The following is a 15,000-nucleotide window of genomic DNA, read 5'->3' on the forward strand; positions in this document are numbered from 1 at the left end:
TCTGCAAAGTTACACCGAAAGAATTCGCAATTGTATTTGATGCACAATCATGCTTTTTAAGTATACTGGCGGACTTCCACCTACTTCTGTCTCCTTCCCTGATGTGGCTGAATCACCAGTTGGAAGAATCTGTTTTTCCCAACTTCCTCATAATAATAAGAACATTTGTGCATTATTTCAGAAAGGGATTGTTTCTATTCCAAATGTTACATTTTATTGGAACCGAATTGTAAATGACATTGATTGGAAAAAGGTCTGGATGATTCCTCACAAATACTTGATAGTAAACAAGGTGAAAGAAGTATCTTTCAGAATAATTCACAGATATTACCCTGCTAATCATTACATGATTAAATTTAAAAGAGACATCAACACATACTGTTCTTTTTGTGAAGACCACCCAGAGACTGTTCTGCACCTCTTTTGGCATTGCCCGCACACTAGAACATTTTGGCAAAACCTCAGCAGATTCATCATTGACCATATTTATAAATACTTTGCCTTATTGTGGAAGGATGTTATTTTTTGCTTTTATGAATGTCAAAGTAAAGAAAATATATTCTTCATTATAAATTTATTAATTCTTTTGGAAAATTTTCACATTCATAAGTGTAAATTCAGCACCAAAAAAACCTAGTTTTGTACTTTTTCTCCATGAAGTTGAACATTATATTAATCTGATTTCTGCCTCAAACAACAAAAAGGCTGTTAAAAGATATGGTCCTCTTTCTCTTTATAATGACCTATAAGCTTCCCCTAGCAATTCTGTTTTATATTTTGTTTATCGTTTTCATTGTTGTATGTTATGTACATTTTGGCTATTCACATGTGATTTGTACCCTTTTTTTGCAATTAAAAAAAAAAAAAAAGACTGCAAGTCAGCTAAATGTCTAATGTATGTAATATGTCCCGCCCACGGATGCTCAGCGTCTCTGGGGGCCAATGGAGCAGTGGGCTGGCCTGGACGCTGGGCCTCTTTGTGGTGATTGGAGGGTCTGTCGAAGGACTGTATCTCCTTTTGATTGACAGCGATTTTGTACTATAAAAAGTCGCCGAAGCTGTTCATCTTCAAGCAGAGCTCAGCTCAGTCCCATCGCGGATTTTACAAGTCTAGTTGAAAGACGAACTGCTGCAACCTGTTTCTTGGCAAAAATTGCTAGCCAATTTTCATCATACATTTAATATAATTATACACTACGTTCCTTGTTTCAGTTTAACCTAATTCCCACATTTCCTCCTTCGAGTTTAATATCGTTTTGTTAGATGTTTGTTCATTCATACAGTAGGCTAGGCTAGTGTCGTAGGGGTGAACTAGCCAGCTAGCAAACTGCACACGATGGCAGACAATGCTAATATCGTCGACCTGATTTTGGCGAAGCCATTTGAAAGTCTTCCTTACGAGGAGAAACTTAGAATTAAGCAGCAGGGTTAGATCAACACTAAGATTGATTTAGTGCAAAAGACAGAGCAAAGTAACAGGTCTGTTCAGCTCTCCTGGTATGACAGAGTTAGCTGGCTGACTGGAAGTGAGAAAATACTGATGGCCATTCCTCTTAATGAAACCTTCTCACTGATATTATAAATTATTATTATAATAATTACATTTTTGTTTATTATTATTATATAATTAAATTATTACATTATTATATATATATATATATTATTATAATATTAATATAAACAAACAGTTTTTATGATGTAGGCCAAAAATGAGCTTCCCCTCTTTGAATGACCAGCAGCCGCCACTGGTCACAACAATGTGCACATGCTGTACATTTCCCCAAATTATATCTAACTGTAGACTACAGTCAAACCAGCTGTTAGATCATAGGACAGCTTTACAATATATTACATTACATCACATTACATGTCATTTAGCTGACGCTTTTATCCAAAGCGACTTACAATTAAGTGCTTTCAACTTTGAAGGTACAAACTCGAGACAACAAGTAGTAAGTGCAAATACATTAGCTTTAAATAAGCTAAGCTACAAAGAGACATTAAAGTGCAGGTTCAAGAGTTTATTTTTTTTATTTTTTATCCGAGGTGTAGTTTTCAGCCTTCGGCTTTTGTTGTTTTGCTTTTATTAGGGGTCCAAGCCCGAGTCTGGAAGAACCAGCAGGGCTGTGGAACTCTATTGTTTTTCTAAGGATTAATCATCATCATCATCATTATTCTTCTCCGCCTAAAACTCCCACTGCAGCCTAAACCGTACATAGTGGGGGGTCGCCATTTTCAGGACTGGTCCAAAACTCCGCAAGGACCTCAGGCGCAATAATTGAGCCACTTCCACCAATAGGTGGCGCTATAGCAGAAAAAACGCGTTTGGCCCCATAACTCCCACACCGTACACCCGACAGTCAAAAATACATACATCTACGCGTTCCCTGGATCCAACTGAATCACGTGATATAGGCCACGCCCATTTTCGCCTAGACTTTTATGCGTGAAAAATCGCAATTTATCAAAACATACTTTCTGCACGAAACTTGGAACCTAACATCTCCAGACTGACCTGACTGAAAGGAATTTTTATACGATAAAAATTGCGCATATGACGCACAAACTAATTTGTGTATCTAACTATGAAAATACCAACTTTGCCATATCTCAGCCAAAATGAAAGCGATCAACGCCAAACTTTACATTCTTCTTTGCCATGACCCTCTGGAAGTCCCCAACGCGTTTTACGAAAATTGGTCACTAGGGGGCGCTACGAGTAAAAAAAGTTTATATCTCATGAACGGCTCATCTGATTAATACCAAATTTGATGGTTACCATTAAGGGCCAATCCTGAGGCCATCCCTAGAGTTGGGTACTGAGGGGTCAAAGTGGGCGTGGCCTATGGGACCCAATGTGACCCAAGTCTAGATTCACCACTTACACTGTGAACAAGTTGAAATTTACAGTGTAGAAAGATAATGGGCCATGGACACCTACCAAAAATTACACATGTGGACCACTAGGTGACGCTATAATGTTTTTTTAGTTTTTAACTTCCACATTACACATTAGAAATGATTACATCCACGTGTTCCTTGAATCAAGCTGAATCACGTGATATAGGCCTCGACAATTAATGCTTAAAATCTTTTTTGCAATATTGTGCAATGCACACAACCAACTTTTTCGAACTCGTCCTAGGCCGTGCGACGGATCAGCACAAAACCTGGTTCGTAGCATCTCCAGATGGACCTGACCAAAAGTTACTCAAGGAACTTTGCTACGTAAAAGTATGCGCATTTGACGACCACATTTTCATAGCTAGCTACCACACACGTATCACATCATATCTACAACTTGAGATCATTGTTCAATATCCCACTATGATGCTCTGTACCAAATTTGGCGAAGATCGGCCATTAGGGGGCGCTATAATCAACGTAGACGAGTTTTGGCCCTTTTACTCAATGTTAATGACATATTTGCAATGGGAATGTACCACAGACCTTGCAGCTCACACTTCTGGGTATTTACTGATGTTTGCCTCCTACGTTACGTTTTGGTTTTTGCGTGCTCTCCTGGTTTTCTACAATAAACAAACTTCTTAACCCACCTGACAACGTTTCTACAAACTTCACATTGGACAAAAGCAACTCTTTCCTCTCACTTTTTCAATCCAAAATCAACACCATTCATAGGCGCCGATGAAAATACTGAGCACCGTACGTGTGCCAGACTGCCAGTAGGCTACATTACATAGGCTTAAAACGTACAACCACTATCCTCTATGAGATTTAGAACTGTGATTTAGAAAACCTACAGTGCATTCATGTAGTTAAATGTCAGATGTCTTCTTATTGTGAGTCTTCACCTCTGTCTCCTCTCACAGGGAGAAGATGATGAAAATGATGTAGATGATGATGAAGATGATCTACAGCATCCTGCTGCTCATCATGCTGACCTCCTGTGTCTCTGGTTAGTTTACAGCTTCACGTCATTCTCCACCAACACTAAACAAAGAATAACTAAAGAGTCCACAGAAACATGTGGAGATGGAGTTTAAAGTTGTCAGTGTGTCTGCTCCTCACGTTCCCTCTCTGTCTCCTCGACAGGAACATTTGTAGTGAATGTGACCCAGAGCTCCTATCAGGCAGAGGAGAACCAGGACCTCACACTGGAGTGGACCTTCACAACCAACAATCACAGTTCATCCAACTCTCTTAACATCAGCTGTGAACTGTTAGGTGCCAAGAATCCAGTTATATTTATTCTCCATGGAGGACTTGAGGTCCCAAGGTCTCCACATGAACAGTTTGCAGGACGAGTCCAGTGGGACAAAGACGTCCTCAGAGATGGACGACTCAGACTTCATGTGTCCAGACTCAGGACTGAAGACTCGGGACTGTTCAAGTGTTATGTGGACACAGATTATGGGAGTAACTCTGGTAGCTGTTTAGTCAATGTCTCTGGTAAGTTGATTCGGAACTTTCTTTCAGTTTCAATTCAGCAGTTTTTTTAGATAAATAACAAGAAAACTTTGAACTTCCCCAATTCCTTCTCTTTTAGTGAAATGTTTTCCTTCACATGAATGAAACCGATGTGTTTGGTCTCTTTACAGCAGCGAGGGATCAGCCTGAACCTGAGACACCAAACGCGACAAGTCCACAACAACCAGAGAGTCAGGGATGGATCGCTCTCTACTGTGTACTGGGACTGGCAGCAGTTCTGCTGGTTGGTTGTTTCTGTGTTTGCAGCTTTTGTCTTAAAAAACAAGATTTGTACTCCGAGAACAGTATAGTTTAGCAGGTGGATCAGTAGATCAGTGGAAACTTTAAAGGCATGGTTCGGAGTAATTTCACCCTAGGGTCCTTTGCACCATGACCTCGAGCCAAACACCCCCCCAGAAGCTTTTTCCCCTTGTTCTAACATTGGGAGAGTTAGCGTTATCGGCTAAATAATAATACCCAGAATGGTACCAAACTTCTACAGTAGTACAAATTAGTCTAATATGTGCAATTTTTTTCAATGTAGCAATGTAAAAACGGTCAGTTTTCATAACAACAAATATTATTATTATTATTATTATTATTATTATTATTATAATATTATTGTCTATTATGTAGTTGAGTCCTGCAGGATGTAATGAATGCCTTCATGTTACTGAAGATAATTCAGATTTGTCGTGGCACACAGCAAGTGAAGGCATCTTTTTAATGAAAGCTTTCTGGCCTTCTGCTCGGACTCTATATACAGCTTTAACATGAACACATAGAGATTTAACCTTTTCTATACTATACCTCTCCTCCTCCTCTCTTCACTGGTTACCATCTCACACTACACCTCTCCTCTCTCTTCACTGGTTACCATCTCACACTACACCTCTCCTCTCTCTTCACTGGTTACCATCTCACACTACACCTCTCCTCTCTCTTCACTGGTTACCATCTCACACTACACTCTCTTCACTCCATCTCACACTTCACTGGTTACCATCTCACACTACACCTCTCCTCTCTCTTCACTGGTTACCATCTTACACTACACCTCTCCTCTCTCTTCACTGGTTACCATCTGACACTACACCTCTCCTCTCTCTTCACTTTACCATCTGACACTACCATCTCCTCTCTTCACTGGTTACCATCTCCTCTCTCCTCTTCACTGGTTACCATCTCACACTACACCTCTCCTCCTCTCTCTTCACTGGTTACCATCTTACACTACACCTCTCCTCTCTCTTCACTGGTTACCATCTCACACTACACCTCTCCTCTCTCTTCACTGGTTACCATCTCACACTACACCTCTCCTCTCTCTTCACTGGTTAACATCTCACACTACACCTCTCCTCCTCTCTCTTCACTGGTTACCATCTCACACTACACCTCTCCTCTCTCTTCACTGGTTACCATCTCACACTACACCTCTCCTCCTCTCTCTTCACTGGTTAACATCTCACACTACACCTCTCCTCTCTCTTCACTGGTTACCATCTTACACTAAAAAAAATTATATATTTCTATACGCTGCACTTTCATATGGCTCTTTGTAGCATTACCTATTTTAAAGCTAATGTACTTGCTCTTACTACTTGTTGTCTGGACTTTGCACTTTCAGGGTTGAACGCACTTAATTGTAAGTCGCTTCGGATAAAAGCATCAGCTAAATGACATCTAATGTAATCTAATGTGATATAATGTGATTTGATCTAATGTAATTTAAATGCTAAAGCACTAAATGTTTGTTTCATCTGACGTATGATTTGATTAATTTATTTTTTACGAACTGAAATGTTTCTCATGTATTTTAATTCATCACTTTAACAAATAAAGATGTTCAATTTAAGGAATCTTTTGATAATTTTAACTAAATACTAAATAAAATGAATTTAAATGTTCTCTGCTGGCTGTGATATCTGAAAATGTTGCAGCTCTAGAAAAATGGTTATTTGTGTATATTTCTTATCTTTTCTATTATACTTGTTGAATGTGTCCTTATTGCACATATTCTCAATAGCTCTGAATATCTGGCACATTTTGCAGAATTGACAATAAAGTTGACTTGATCCACTGAGTGATTCAACTTATAATGTCTTATAAATCTTTGATGCTCAAAGATTGAGATGGCTGTTCTCATATGAAACATATAAATTGGCTAATTATTTAGATAAAGCCTGGAAGAAGAGGAAAAAAGCTCTTTATCGAGTTTAGATGAGAACTAGTTGTTTGTGTGTGGTATGTGTGTACGTGTATATACATGTGTGTATGTGTATGTCTATATATTTGTATTCATGTATTTGTCCGAAGGATTTGTATATGCAATGGGAAGATGTTTGTTGAATAAGTGAATTTGTGGTGTCTTGTAATCCCATGTGGGATGGGCCAAGATTTTTGGCATTACACAGAAATAAAATATAACTAACTAACTATAATGCAAACGTTGTAAGCTTTTTTTTCATTTTTTATCACTATTATGGATTCAAACTGATTCAAAAAAGGACAAATTTACTTTTAATTATTAGGAAATACTAGAGCCGTCAACTTTTACATTAATTGGCAACTATTTGCATTACAGATTAATCTGTTTGAGTCATTTTTTCTGCAGAATGTGTTCTGTAAACACACATCATGTTGTCTAACTAATCTCTTCTCTTGATCTAAAGGGCAGAAAGATGTCAAAATGTGTGTTTATTGGCTCATTTCACAGAATCTGTAAGTCTGTCAGTTTGGTAGCCTACAGCTAAGATAGCTCCAGAAACTATAAAGTAGTTACCCTCCCTGTGTGTATGCACTGGTATAGCTTACATTTCAACATATATTTTATTCAAATAAAGGAAAACTGAACTCTCTCTGTCTCTCTCTCCCACACACACACACACACACACATGCACAACACAACCAGTTACCATATACTAAGGCATCTTATCACATTTTTGTGCAGCGATATCTATATCTGGTTGTGTGGTTAAACAAATCAATCATCAAGATAAAATACTGCTGTCCTACAGAAATCCAAACTTTTGGGGCTTTCTTATGAACTGAATTTATTCCAGCATGAAGAACAGACATTACAGATAGATGTCCTCTGTTGATAGATGTTTCAGATCTCCTGTATTCATAGAGAGATTTTGGGTTATATAGCAGAGCCGTATATTAGAGATACAGTATACAGTATATATACGGCTCTGGGTTATAGTGAAGTTGGCAGCCATCTAGTGGTGAAGTTGGGAAACCACAAGAAAATAGGCTACATGTGGAGGCTTATATACGGAAGGGTATTACATTCACCATAGAAACAAAATATTTAGACACTTTATCTCGTAATTACGAGATCATTTTAAACATCTGGAAGGCGGTTGGTTATATCTAGCTAGTTGTCAGTAAGCCACGGCTCAGTGATCAACTGTAGCCTACCACCGAGAGGTCACATTGAATTCAGCTGGGTTAAGTTTTAGATGTATAGGTGTATACATACTTCTAAAAATAAAAAATAAACACCCTAAAAGATGAACGCATGAACTAAATTCTGCTCCTTCTGATTCATCTGTCTGTGTTTTTATCAGATTTTCTTCTCTTCTTTTACAGTTTGTTGATTGTTCATGATAAATAAATAAAAATAAATCAAATTGTTTTCCTATTTTCTTGCAGTCAGCCCTCCCGGGACATGTCTGCATGTATTGAGACAAAAATATGGGAAAATGCGCTAAAATTTCGCGGGGAAAAATTCAAAAAAGTCGACAAAAACCTTGAAAATGTGACAAAAAAGCAACGAAAACTTTAGAAAAACACCAGTTTTTATTTTTGGAGGGCTTGTAACCGTCAATTACGCCTATGCGGGACACCCCCAACTATTAATGCAAAATGTCCATGGTTAACTAACCTCACATTTTAAGCTCCATATAAGAAGTGGACATCAAATCACTACTATTACATTTTAATAAAAGACCAATAGCCTATTTGCCAAAGCAACTAACAACTAAAACTACAAGTTCCAGAAGGAAGCAGGAGATTCTTCTTCCTGCATGTGGCCACTGCGCGCGCCCGCCTTTATTTGTACTCATTCAGCAGGACCCCCCAGAAGCTGCTCCACTCTCAGGTGAGCTCCGTCTGCCTTTATTTTTTATTTTTATTTATCATTTTCACTTAAATGTGCTGATTTTCAAACGGACTTCTGAACGGTGTAACGTCTTTCTACACGTGGTATCTCGGGAGATAAATAGAAGCGCCATTATAACTTTAAGAAGGCGCGTTAATTCAACATTTCCGGTGACTCTGAAGTTATTTTTAATTTTAATACACAATTGATAGACCTCCAGGCTTCCATAACCAAACTTATTGTATTTAATATTTAATATCCTGTCCTTATTAACCACATGTTGAGATAAACGTGATTTTAGGCTGGTTTCTCACGTTAACGGAGAGATTTACGTATTCAGGTCAGAAGCGCCGCTGCTCAGAGGGTTTTAATAATGAAGATTAATAATATTATTATACAAATATTATAAATCATGTATGCTGCGTTCACTGACATAGGCAGGAAATACTACTCGCTGATGATGCATTGTTGCCAGAAATGACTGGGAATGGGATGTGTGTGTGTGTGTGTGTGTGTGTCTGTCTTTGTGTCTTTGTGTGTGTATGTGTGTGTGTGTGTGTGTGTGTGTTTTATATACATCCACAACTGACTTAGATCTATTTAAAACTGCACGTTACTTACTGGATATTTTGCGCGCGCGAGTGTGTGTGTGTGTGTGTGTGTGTGTGTGTGTGTGTGTGTGTGTTTTATATACATCCACAACTGACTTAGATCTATTTAAAACTGCATGTTACTTACTGGCTATTTTGCGCGCGCGCGCGTGTGTGTGTGTGTGTGTGTGTGTGTGTGTGTGTGTGTGTGTGTACTTTCACCAAGTGACCAGTTGTAGTTGGTTCTGTAGTCTGTCAGATATGATATGAGCCCTGTGAAGTAAATCAAGTCATGTTGAGCCATAAACATCCTTTCAGTGACGAGGTACAACAAGCTGTAGTCACTTTTTGGCAGACGATCACTTTTTGGCACGGCACCTGCTGTCTTCTGTTTCTCAGTTTAATTCAATAATAGTAATATTGATACCATGATATCATAAAATAAAATGGAAGTCTGTCAGATGGATAAAAACTGTTTAGATAAGCGTATAAGTAGAGCCGTTTTTTCTAACAGAATAATAATGACTTTGTAAATTCGGTTTCTGATGGTCATCAGTTATCAGTCACTGATTGATTTGTGGTAAAATATAGCTGAACTTTCCCAAATCGCAACAAAAAAAACCCAGAATGATCACAACCCACAGCACTATTTTACCCGCCCAAGTAGAGCAGTTTTTGGGAAGGACCCCCCTTTGTGTGGCGATGATGAGTCACAACAACGTGCTCGCTGGCACGCTGCCACTTCCCCAAATTATCTCTAACTGCAGGCTACACTCAAACAGCTGTTAGATCACATGACAGCTTTACTATATATTTATCTCAATTGTTTAGCTTTTAATTTTATTATTTTTTTAATAAACCTCCCTCCCTCTCCCTCCCTCTCGCTCCCTCCCTCTGTGTGTGGTGTGTGTGTGTGTGTGTGTGTGTGTTTTATATACATCCACAACTGACTTAGACCTACTTTAAAACTGCATGTTACTTACTGGATATTTTGTGTGTGTGTGTGTGCATGTTACTTACTGGATGTTGTGTCCCATTATCTCTGTCTCCCTCCATCTCTCTCTCCCTCCCTCTCTATCCTTCTCACTCTCTCTCTCCCTCTCCCTCTGTCTCTCTCCCTCCCTCTCTCCTTACCTCTTTATTTCCCTCCATCTCTCTCTCTATCTCCCTCCATCTCTCTCCCTCCATCTCCCTCTCTCTCCCTCTCCCTTTGTCTCTCTCCCTCCCTCTCTCCCTACCTCTCTATCTCCCTCCATCTCTCTCTCTATCTCCCTCCATCTCTCTCCCTCCATCTCCCTCTCTCTCCCTCTCCCTTTGTCTCTCTCCCTCCCTCTCTCCCTACCTCTCTATCTCCCTCCATCTCTCTCCCTCCATCTCCCTCTCTCTCTCTCTCCCTCTGTCTCTCTCCCTCTCTTTACCTCTTTATTTCCCTCCATTTCTCTCTCTATCTCCCTCCATCTCCCTCCCTCCCTCCCTCCCTCCCTCTCTCTCTCTCTCTCTCTCTCCTTTTTTTCTTTTTAGTAACCCCCTTGTCTTGTTTATGATTGTAGATTCTTCATATAAAAAAACATTTCACAGTTTCTAAATGTTGATTTCCTGTTGCAGTATGAGTGTGAATGACGTCATATATTTTATCACTGTTATTATGGATTCAAACAGATTCGAAAAAGGACAAATTTACTTTTAATTATTAGGAAATACTAGAGCCATCTTTTACATTAATTGGCAACTATTTGTATTACCGTTGAATCGGTTTGAGTCATTTTTTGTGCCGAATGTGTTCTGTAAACACACATCACGTTGTCTAATTAATCTCTTCTCTTGATCTAAAGGGCAGAAAGTTTACAGAAGCAACAAGATGTGGAACGAAAAGAAACAAAAGAAACAGAGTCCGCCTGACGACCGGTGAGTCAGATGTATTTGTTTGACACACATGAATAGAGATGTGAGGGTGTGGTAGGAACCTGTAACGGCTCATAGCAAGAAGAAAATGCCTAGAGGACATACCACGGGTAAAAGGTGGACTTACCAAATCACCTGTATATTTTAAAGTGCCCATAGTCTGAAAAGAAACCCACTTTTTCTGGGATTTGGGGAGTTATTTTGTGTCTCTGGTGCTTCCACACGTATACAGACTTGGAAAAAACAACCATCCATGGTGTTCTGAGTGAGATCTGGTTTCTGAATGTGTCCTGCCTTCAGTCTCCTGGTGAGCTGGTCAACATCTGCACGGCTTTCTACGTCGCTAGCCGAAACAAGCTGGCTAGGGGGCTAACCGTTAGCATGCTAGCTCGTTCTCACTGGCAAAACACTGCTTCAACACACACATTCACCCTAATCTACAAAATAAGTTGTATAGAACTACTTCCATGTCCCTGTTCTGCAGGTATTCCACGCTGTACGCCCTCATTTAGAAGAAGTCTCCCGGCTAATCCTGCCTCGTACAGGCTGAAGTTGGAGAAACGGCTAGCTAGCTCATGTAGTCCTTACATAGCTACTGAGAAACAGCTCGCTAGCTCATGTAGTCCTTACCTAGCTACTGAGAAACAGCTAGCTAGCTCATGTAGTCCTTACCTAGCTACTGAGAAACAGCTAGCTAGCTCATGTAGTCCTTACCTAGCTACTGAGAAACAGCTAGCTAGCTCATGTAGTCCTTACCTAGCTACTGAGAAACAGCTCGCTAGCTCATGTAGTCCTTACCTAGCTACTGAGAAACAGCTCGCTAGCTCATGTAGTCCTTACCTAGCTACTGAGAAACAGCTCGCTAGCTCATGTAGTCCTTACCTAGCTACTGAGAAACAGCTGACTAGCTCATGTAGTCCTTACCTAGATACTGAGAAACAGCTAGCTAGCTGATGTAGTCCTTACCTAGCTACTGCGAAACAGTTAGCTATCTCATGTAGTCCTTACCTAGATACTGAGAAACAGTTAGCTAGCTGATGTAGTCCTTACATAGCTAATGAGAAACAGCTAGCTAGCTCATGTAGTCCTTACCTAGCTACTGAGCATGTGCGACTGACAAAAAAGATGATACAGCAGTGAGATGTCTCACTCTGTAGCTAAAACAGAGACCTGAACACAGGGTGAAAAGAGGAGCTGCAGCAATGTGCAGTACAACAAAAATATGGTGTTTTTTGAAAATTAAACCATGTAAACCTATTCTGGTACAACCTTAAAATACAATTATGAATCTGAAAATGAGCATAATATGAGCACTTTAAATATTAGTGTTCTAAAGTTTAATTTAAAATGTATTGTTTAAAAAATAAATACATACATAGAAACAGAAGTAATTGCCGTATTTACAGTACAAACAACCGTTTGAGAATGGTCTTTCTTTTCCCCAAATCAAATGTTTTAGACGGCGCAACATTTCTATTTTAAGTCTATTTTATTCATAGAAAACGAAGAGTCCGTGAAATGTACAGTACATTTACATCCAAAAGTTTTTGCGTCGTCTTTCCACTTTTCCAACCATCACAACTCTAGTTTTGGTTGAAATAAACACATAGTTTACTGATTTACATGTGAAAATATGTTGGCTCTATACACGCTAAAAGTAATGTTTTTTTAAATGGAGTCTGGTGGGTTTAGCATTAGCGACTTCAGAGCTGTTTCTGGTTAAACAGAAATGCCTTAAAGAGGTTTTAAAGGTGACTGACTGACGCTGATCATTTGCCCCGTAGGGTTACATTGCAGCCTGGTCTGCCGCTGCCGGTTACTAGGGCTGCTCCATCTTAGCCGATTAGTCGACTAATCGGTCGTTTTGGTCTTAGTCAACTTAGATCTCTTTAGTCCATTAGTCATGTTTGATGCTTTTTTTCATGCTGAATGACTTATTTCTAAAAAACATACGAGCACATCTCTGGTAAACACAAGATTTAAAGTGGAGCCTTTAGCACGACTCTTTGCGGAGAAACTCAGATTTACAGATCTGTCGATTAAATCAACTAATCGATCAGTCAGTGCAATAGAATGAGTGTTAGTCGACTAAGAATTTCTTCAATCGAGCACAGACTTACCGGTTACAGTGTTCTATAATGTTCTGTTACCGTAATGCACGATGTTAAGATATTGAAAATCTAAGACGATTTCTAGCCTCGTATCACGAGATCAATATAATATCGATATAGTGCAACAGCCCCGATGAAACGTGGATCGTGTACAAAGTGTCTTCTCGGGATGGATCCCGAGAGATTTGGTGACCTTTGTGTGTATAAACTAAAGTTTGACCTCTGAGATCAGATCATTAATTTCTGTTTTGGTTTTCCACAGTGGTCATGCTGTAGGCGCCATCATCTTCGTGCTCGGTCTGGGAACTCTGCTGCCCTGGAACTTCTTCATGACGGCCTCTCGGGTAGGGCTGCACAATTAACCGCAGTTTTATCGAAATCACAATATGGACTAGTGCAATATTTGTTAAAGGCAAAACATATGTCGAACCATTCTGAATGAAGTATTGTGGAGCTGTAGAGACGTCCCGGCCTACAAATCCTATCCTACAGACTACAGAAAACAGCTTTGTTTGGTACACATTCTTGCAAAAATCACACTACATGACTATAGTACATTTTTATGTGTGTTTCAATGAAACTTGATCATTCCCTCCAATATCGTGAATCATGTCGCAATCGTAACATCAGTCGAGATAATCGCTATTTGACATTTTCCTCATATCGTGCAGCCCTATAGTCTCAGGTTTCACTCCCACATTTCCTTCTTTGTCTTTTTTCGTGATGAAAAATAAATGGCAAAATCTCCTCACGTAGATTTCTTATTTTGCACTATGGCTGCAACTAACGTCTGCCCTATTTCTGATATCGTGGTGCTGGAAATTTTACCGTGGCGCACCGCCACTGTGCTATAAACATAGAGGAAGCACTGACATTTTATGGAACCATCGTTATTTATTTTTTCCCTTACATAAATTTATAAACATTTGCACCATAAATTGATGCAGAAAAGACAGAAATTGTTGCAGAAAAATGCTGCCAATGTTGAACCCACAGCTGGAGGATATGAGTTGCTCTAGAGATGAATTACTGAACATGGATTATGTTATTTAATATAAAGACTTAAAGTGCCCATATTATGAAAAAAACACTTTTTCTGGGATTTGAGGTGTTATTTTGTGTCTTTGGTGCTTCCACACACATACAAACTTTGAAAAAAATCCATCCATGGTGTTCTGAGTGAGATCTGGTTTCTGAATGTGTCCTGCCTTCAGTCTCCTGGTGAGCTGGTCAAAATCGGCTCGGACTGTTACGTCACAGTCCGAAATGAGCTGGCTAACCACAACCGTTAGCTCGTAGCGTTAGCGTTAGCATGCTACATCGTTCTCAATAGCAAAGCACTGCTACAACACACAAGTTCCCCATAATCTACAAAAGAAATACTTCTCATTTAGAAGTCTCCCAGCTGATCCTGCCTTGTAACTGACCAAAGTTGGAGAAACAGCCTTTCTTTTACTGTCTCTAGAGTTAGCTAGCTGACATGATCTACATCTGAGCTACTGGGCATGTGCGAGTGCAATCAAAGATAGTACAGAAGAAGAAGATGAAAAGAGGTCTCACTCTGTAGCTAAAACAGAGACCAGGTGAAAAGAGGAGCTGCAGCAGTGAGAGAGAGAGCTGTGCAGTACAAAATGAAACCATGTAAACCTATTCTGGTACAACCTTAAAATACAGTTATGAACCTGAAAATGAGCAGAATATGGGCTCTTTAAGAAGGATTCTTCTTCTTTTCCCTCTTCGTTAAAGTATTTCAACCAGCGCCTCGCCTCCCCGAGCATCACCTCCAACAGCACGTGGAGTGCAGCGACTAAGGACTACAACTATGACAGCTGGATGGCCTTGCTTTCCCAGCTGCCCC

General features: G+C 39.6%; 1 protein-coding gene across 1 annotated transcript in view; it reads left to right on the forward strand.

The window, feature by feature from the left end:
* The first annotated feature begins 8,504 nt into the window (after window positions 1-8,504).
* Window positions 8,505-15,000, forward strand: part of LOC114572288 (equilibrative nucleoside transporter 2-like) — a 34,898-nt gene continuing 28,402 nt past the window's right edge. The window contains exons 1-4 of the mRNA XM_028603865.1: window positions 8,505-8,539; window positions 10,962-11,034; window positions 13,405-13,486; window positions 14,889-15,000. The exon at window positions 14,889-15,000 is cut by the window's right edge and continues 40 nt beyond it. Of these exons, the coding sequence (XP_028459666.1) occupies window positions 10,988-11,034; window positions 13,405-13,486; window positions 14,889-15,000 (241 nt within the window). The 5' untranslated portion in view covers window positions 8,505-8,539; window positions 10,962-10,987. The remainder of the gene's footprint in view (window positions 8,540-10,961; window positions 11,035-13,404; window positions 13,487-14,888) is intronic.

The sequence above is a fragment of the Perca flavescens genome, chromosome 2 (assembly GCF_004354835.1).
Source record: "Perca flavescens isolate YP-PL-M2 chromosome 2, PFLA_1.0, whole genome shotgun sequence".
Lineage (NCBI taxonomy): Eukaryota > Metazoa > Chordata > Actinopteri > Perciformes > Percidae > Perca > Perca flavescens.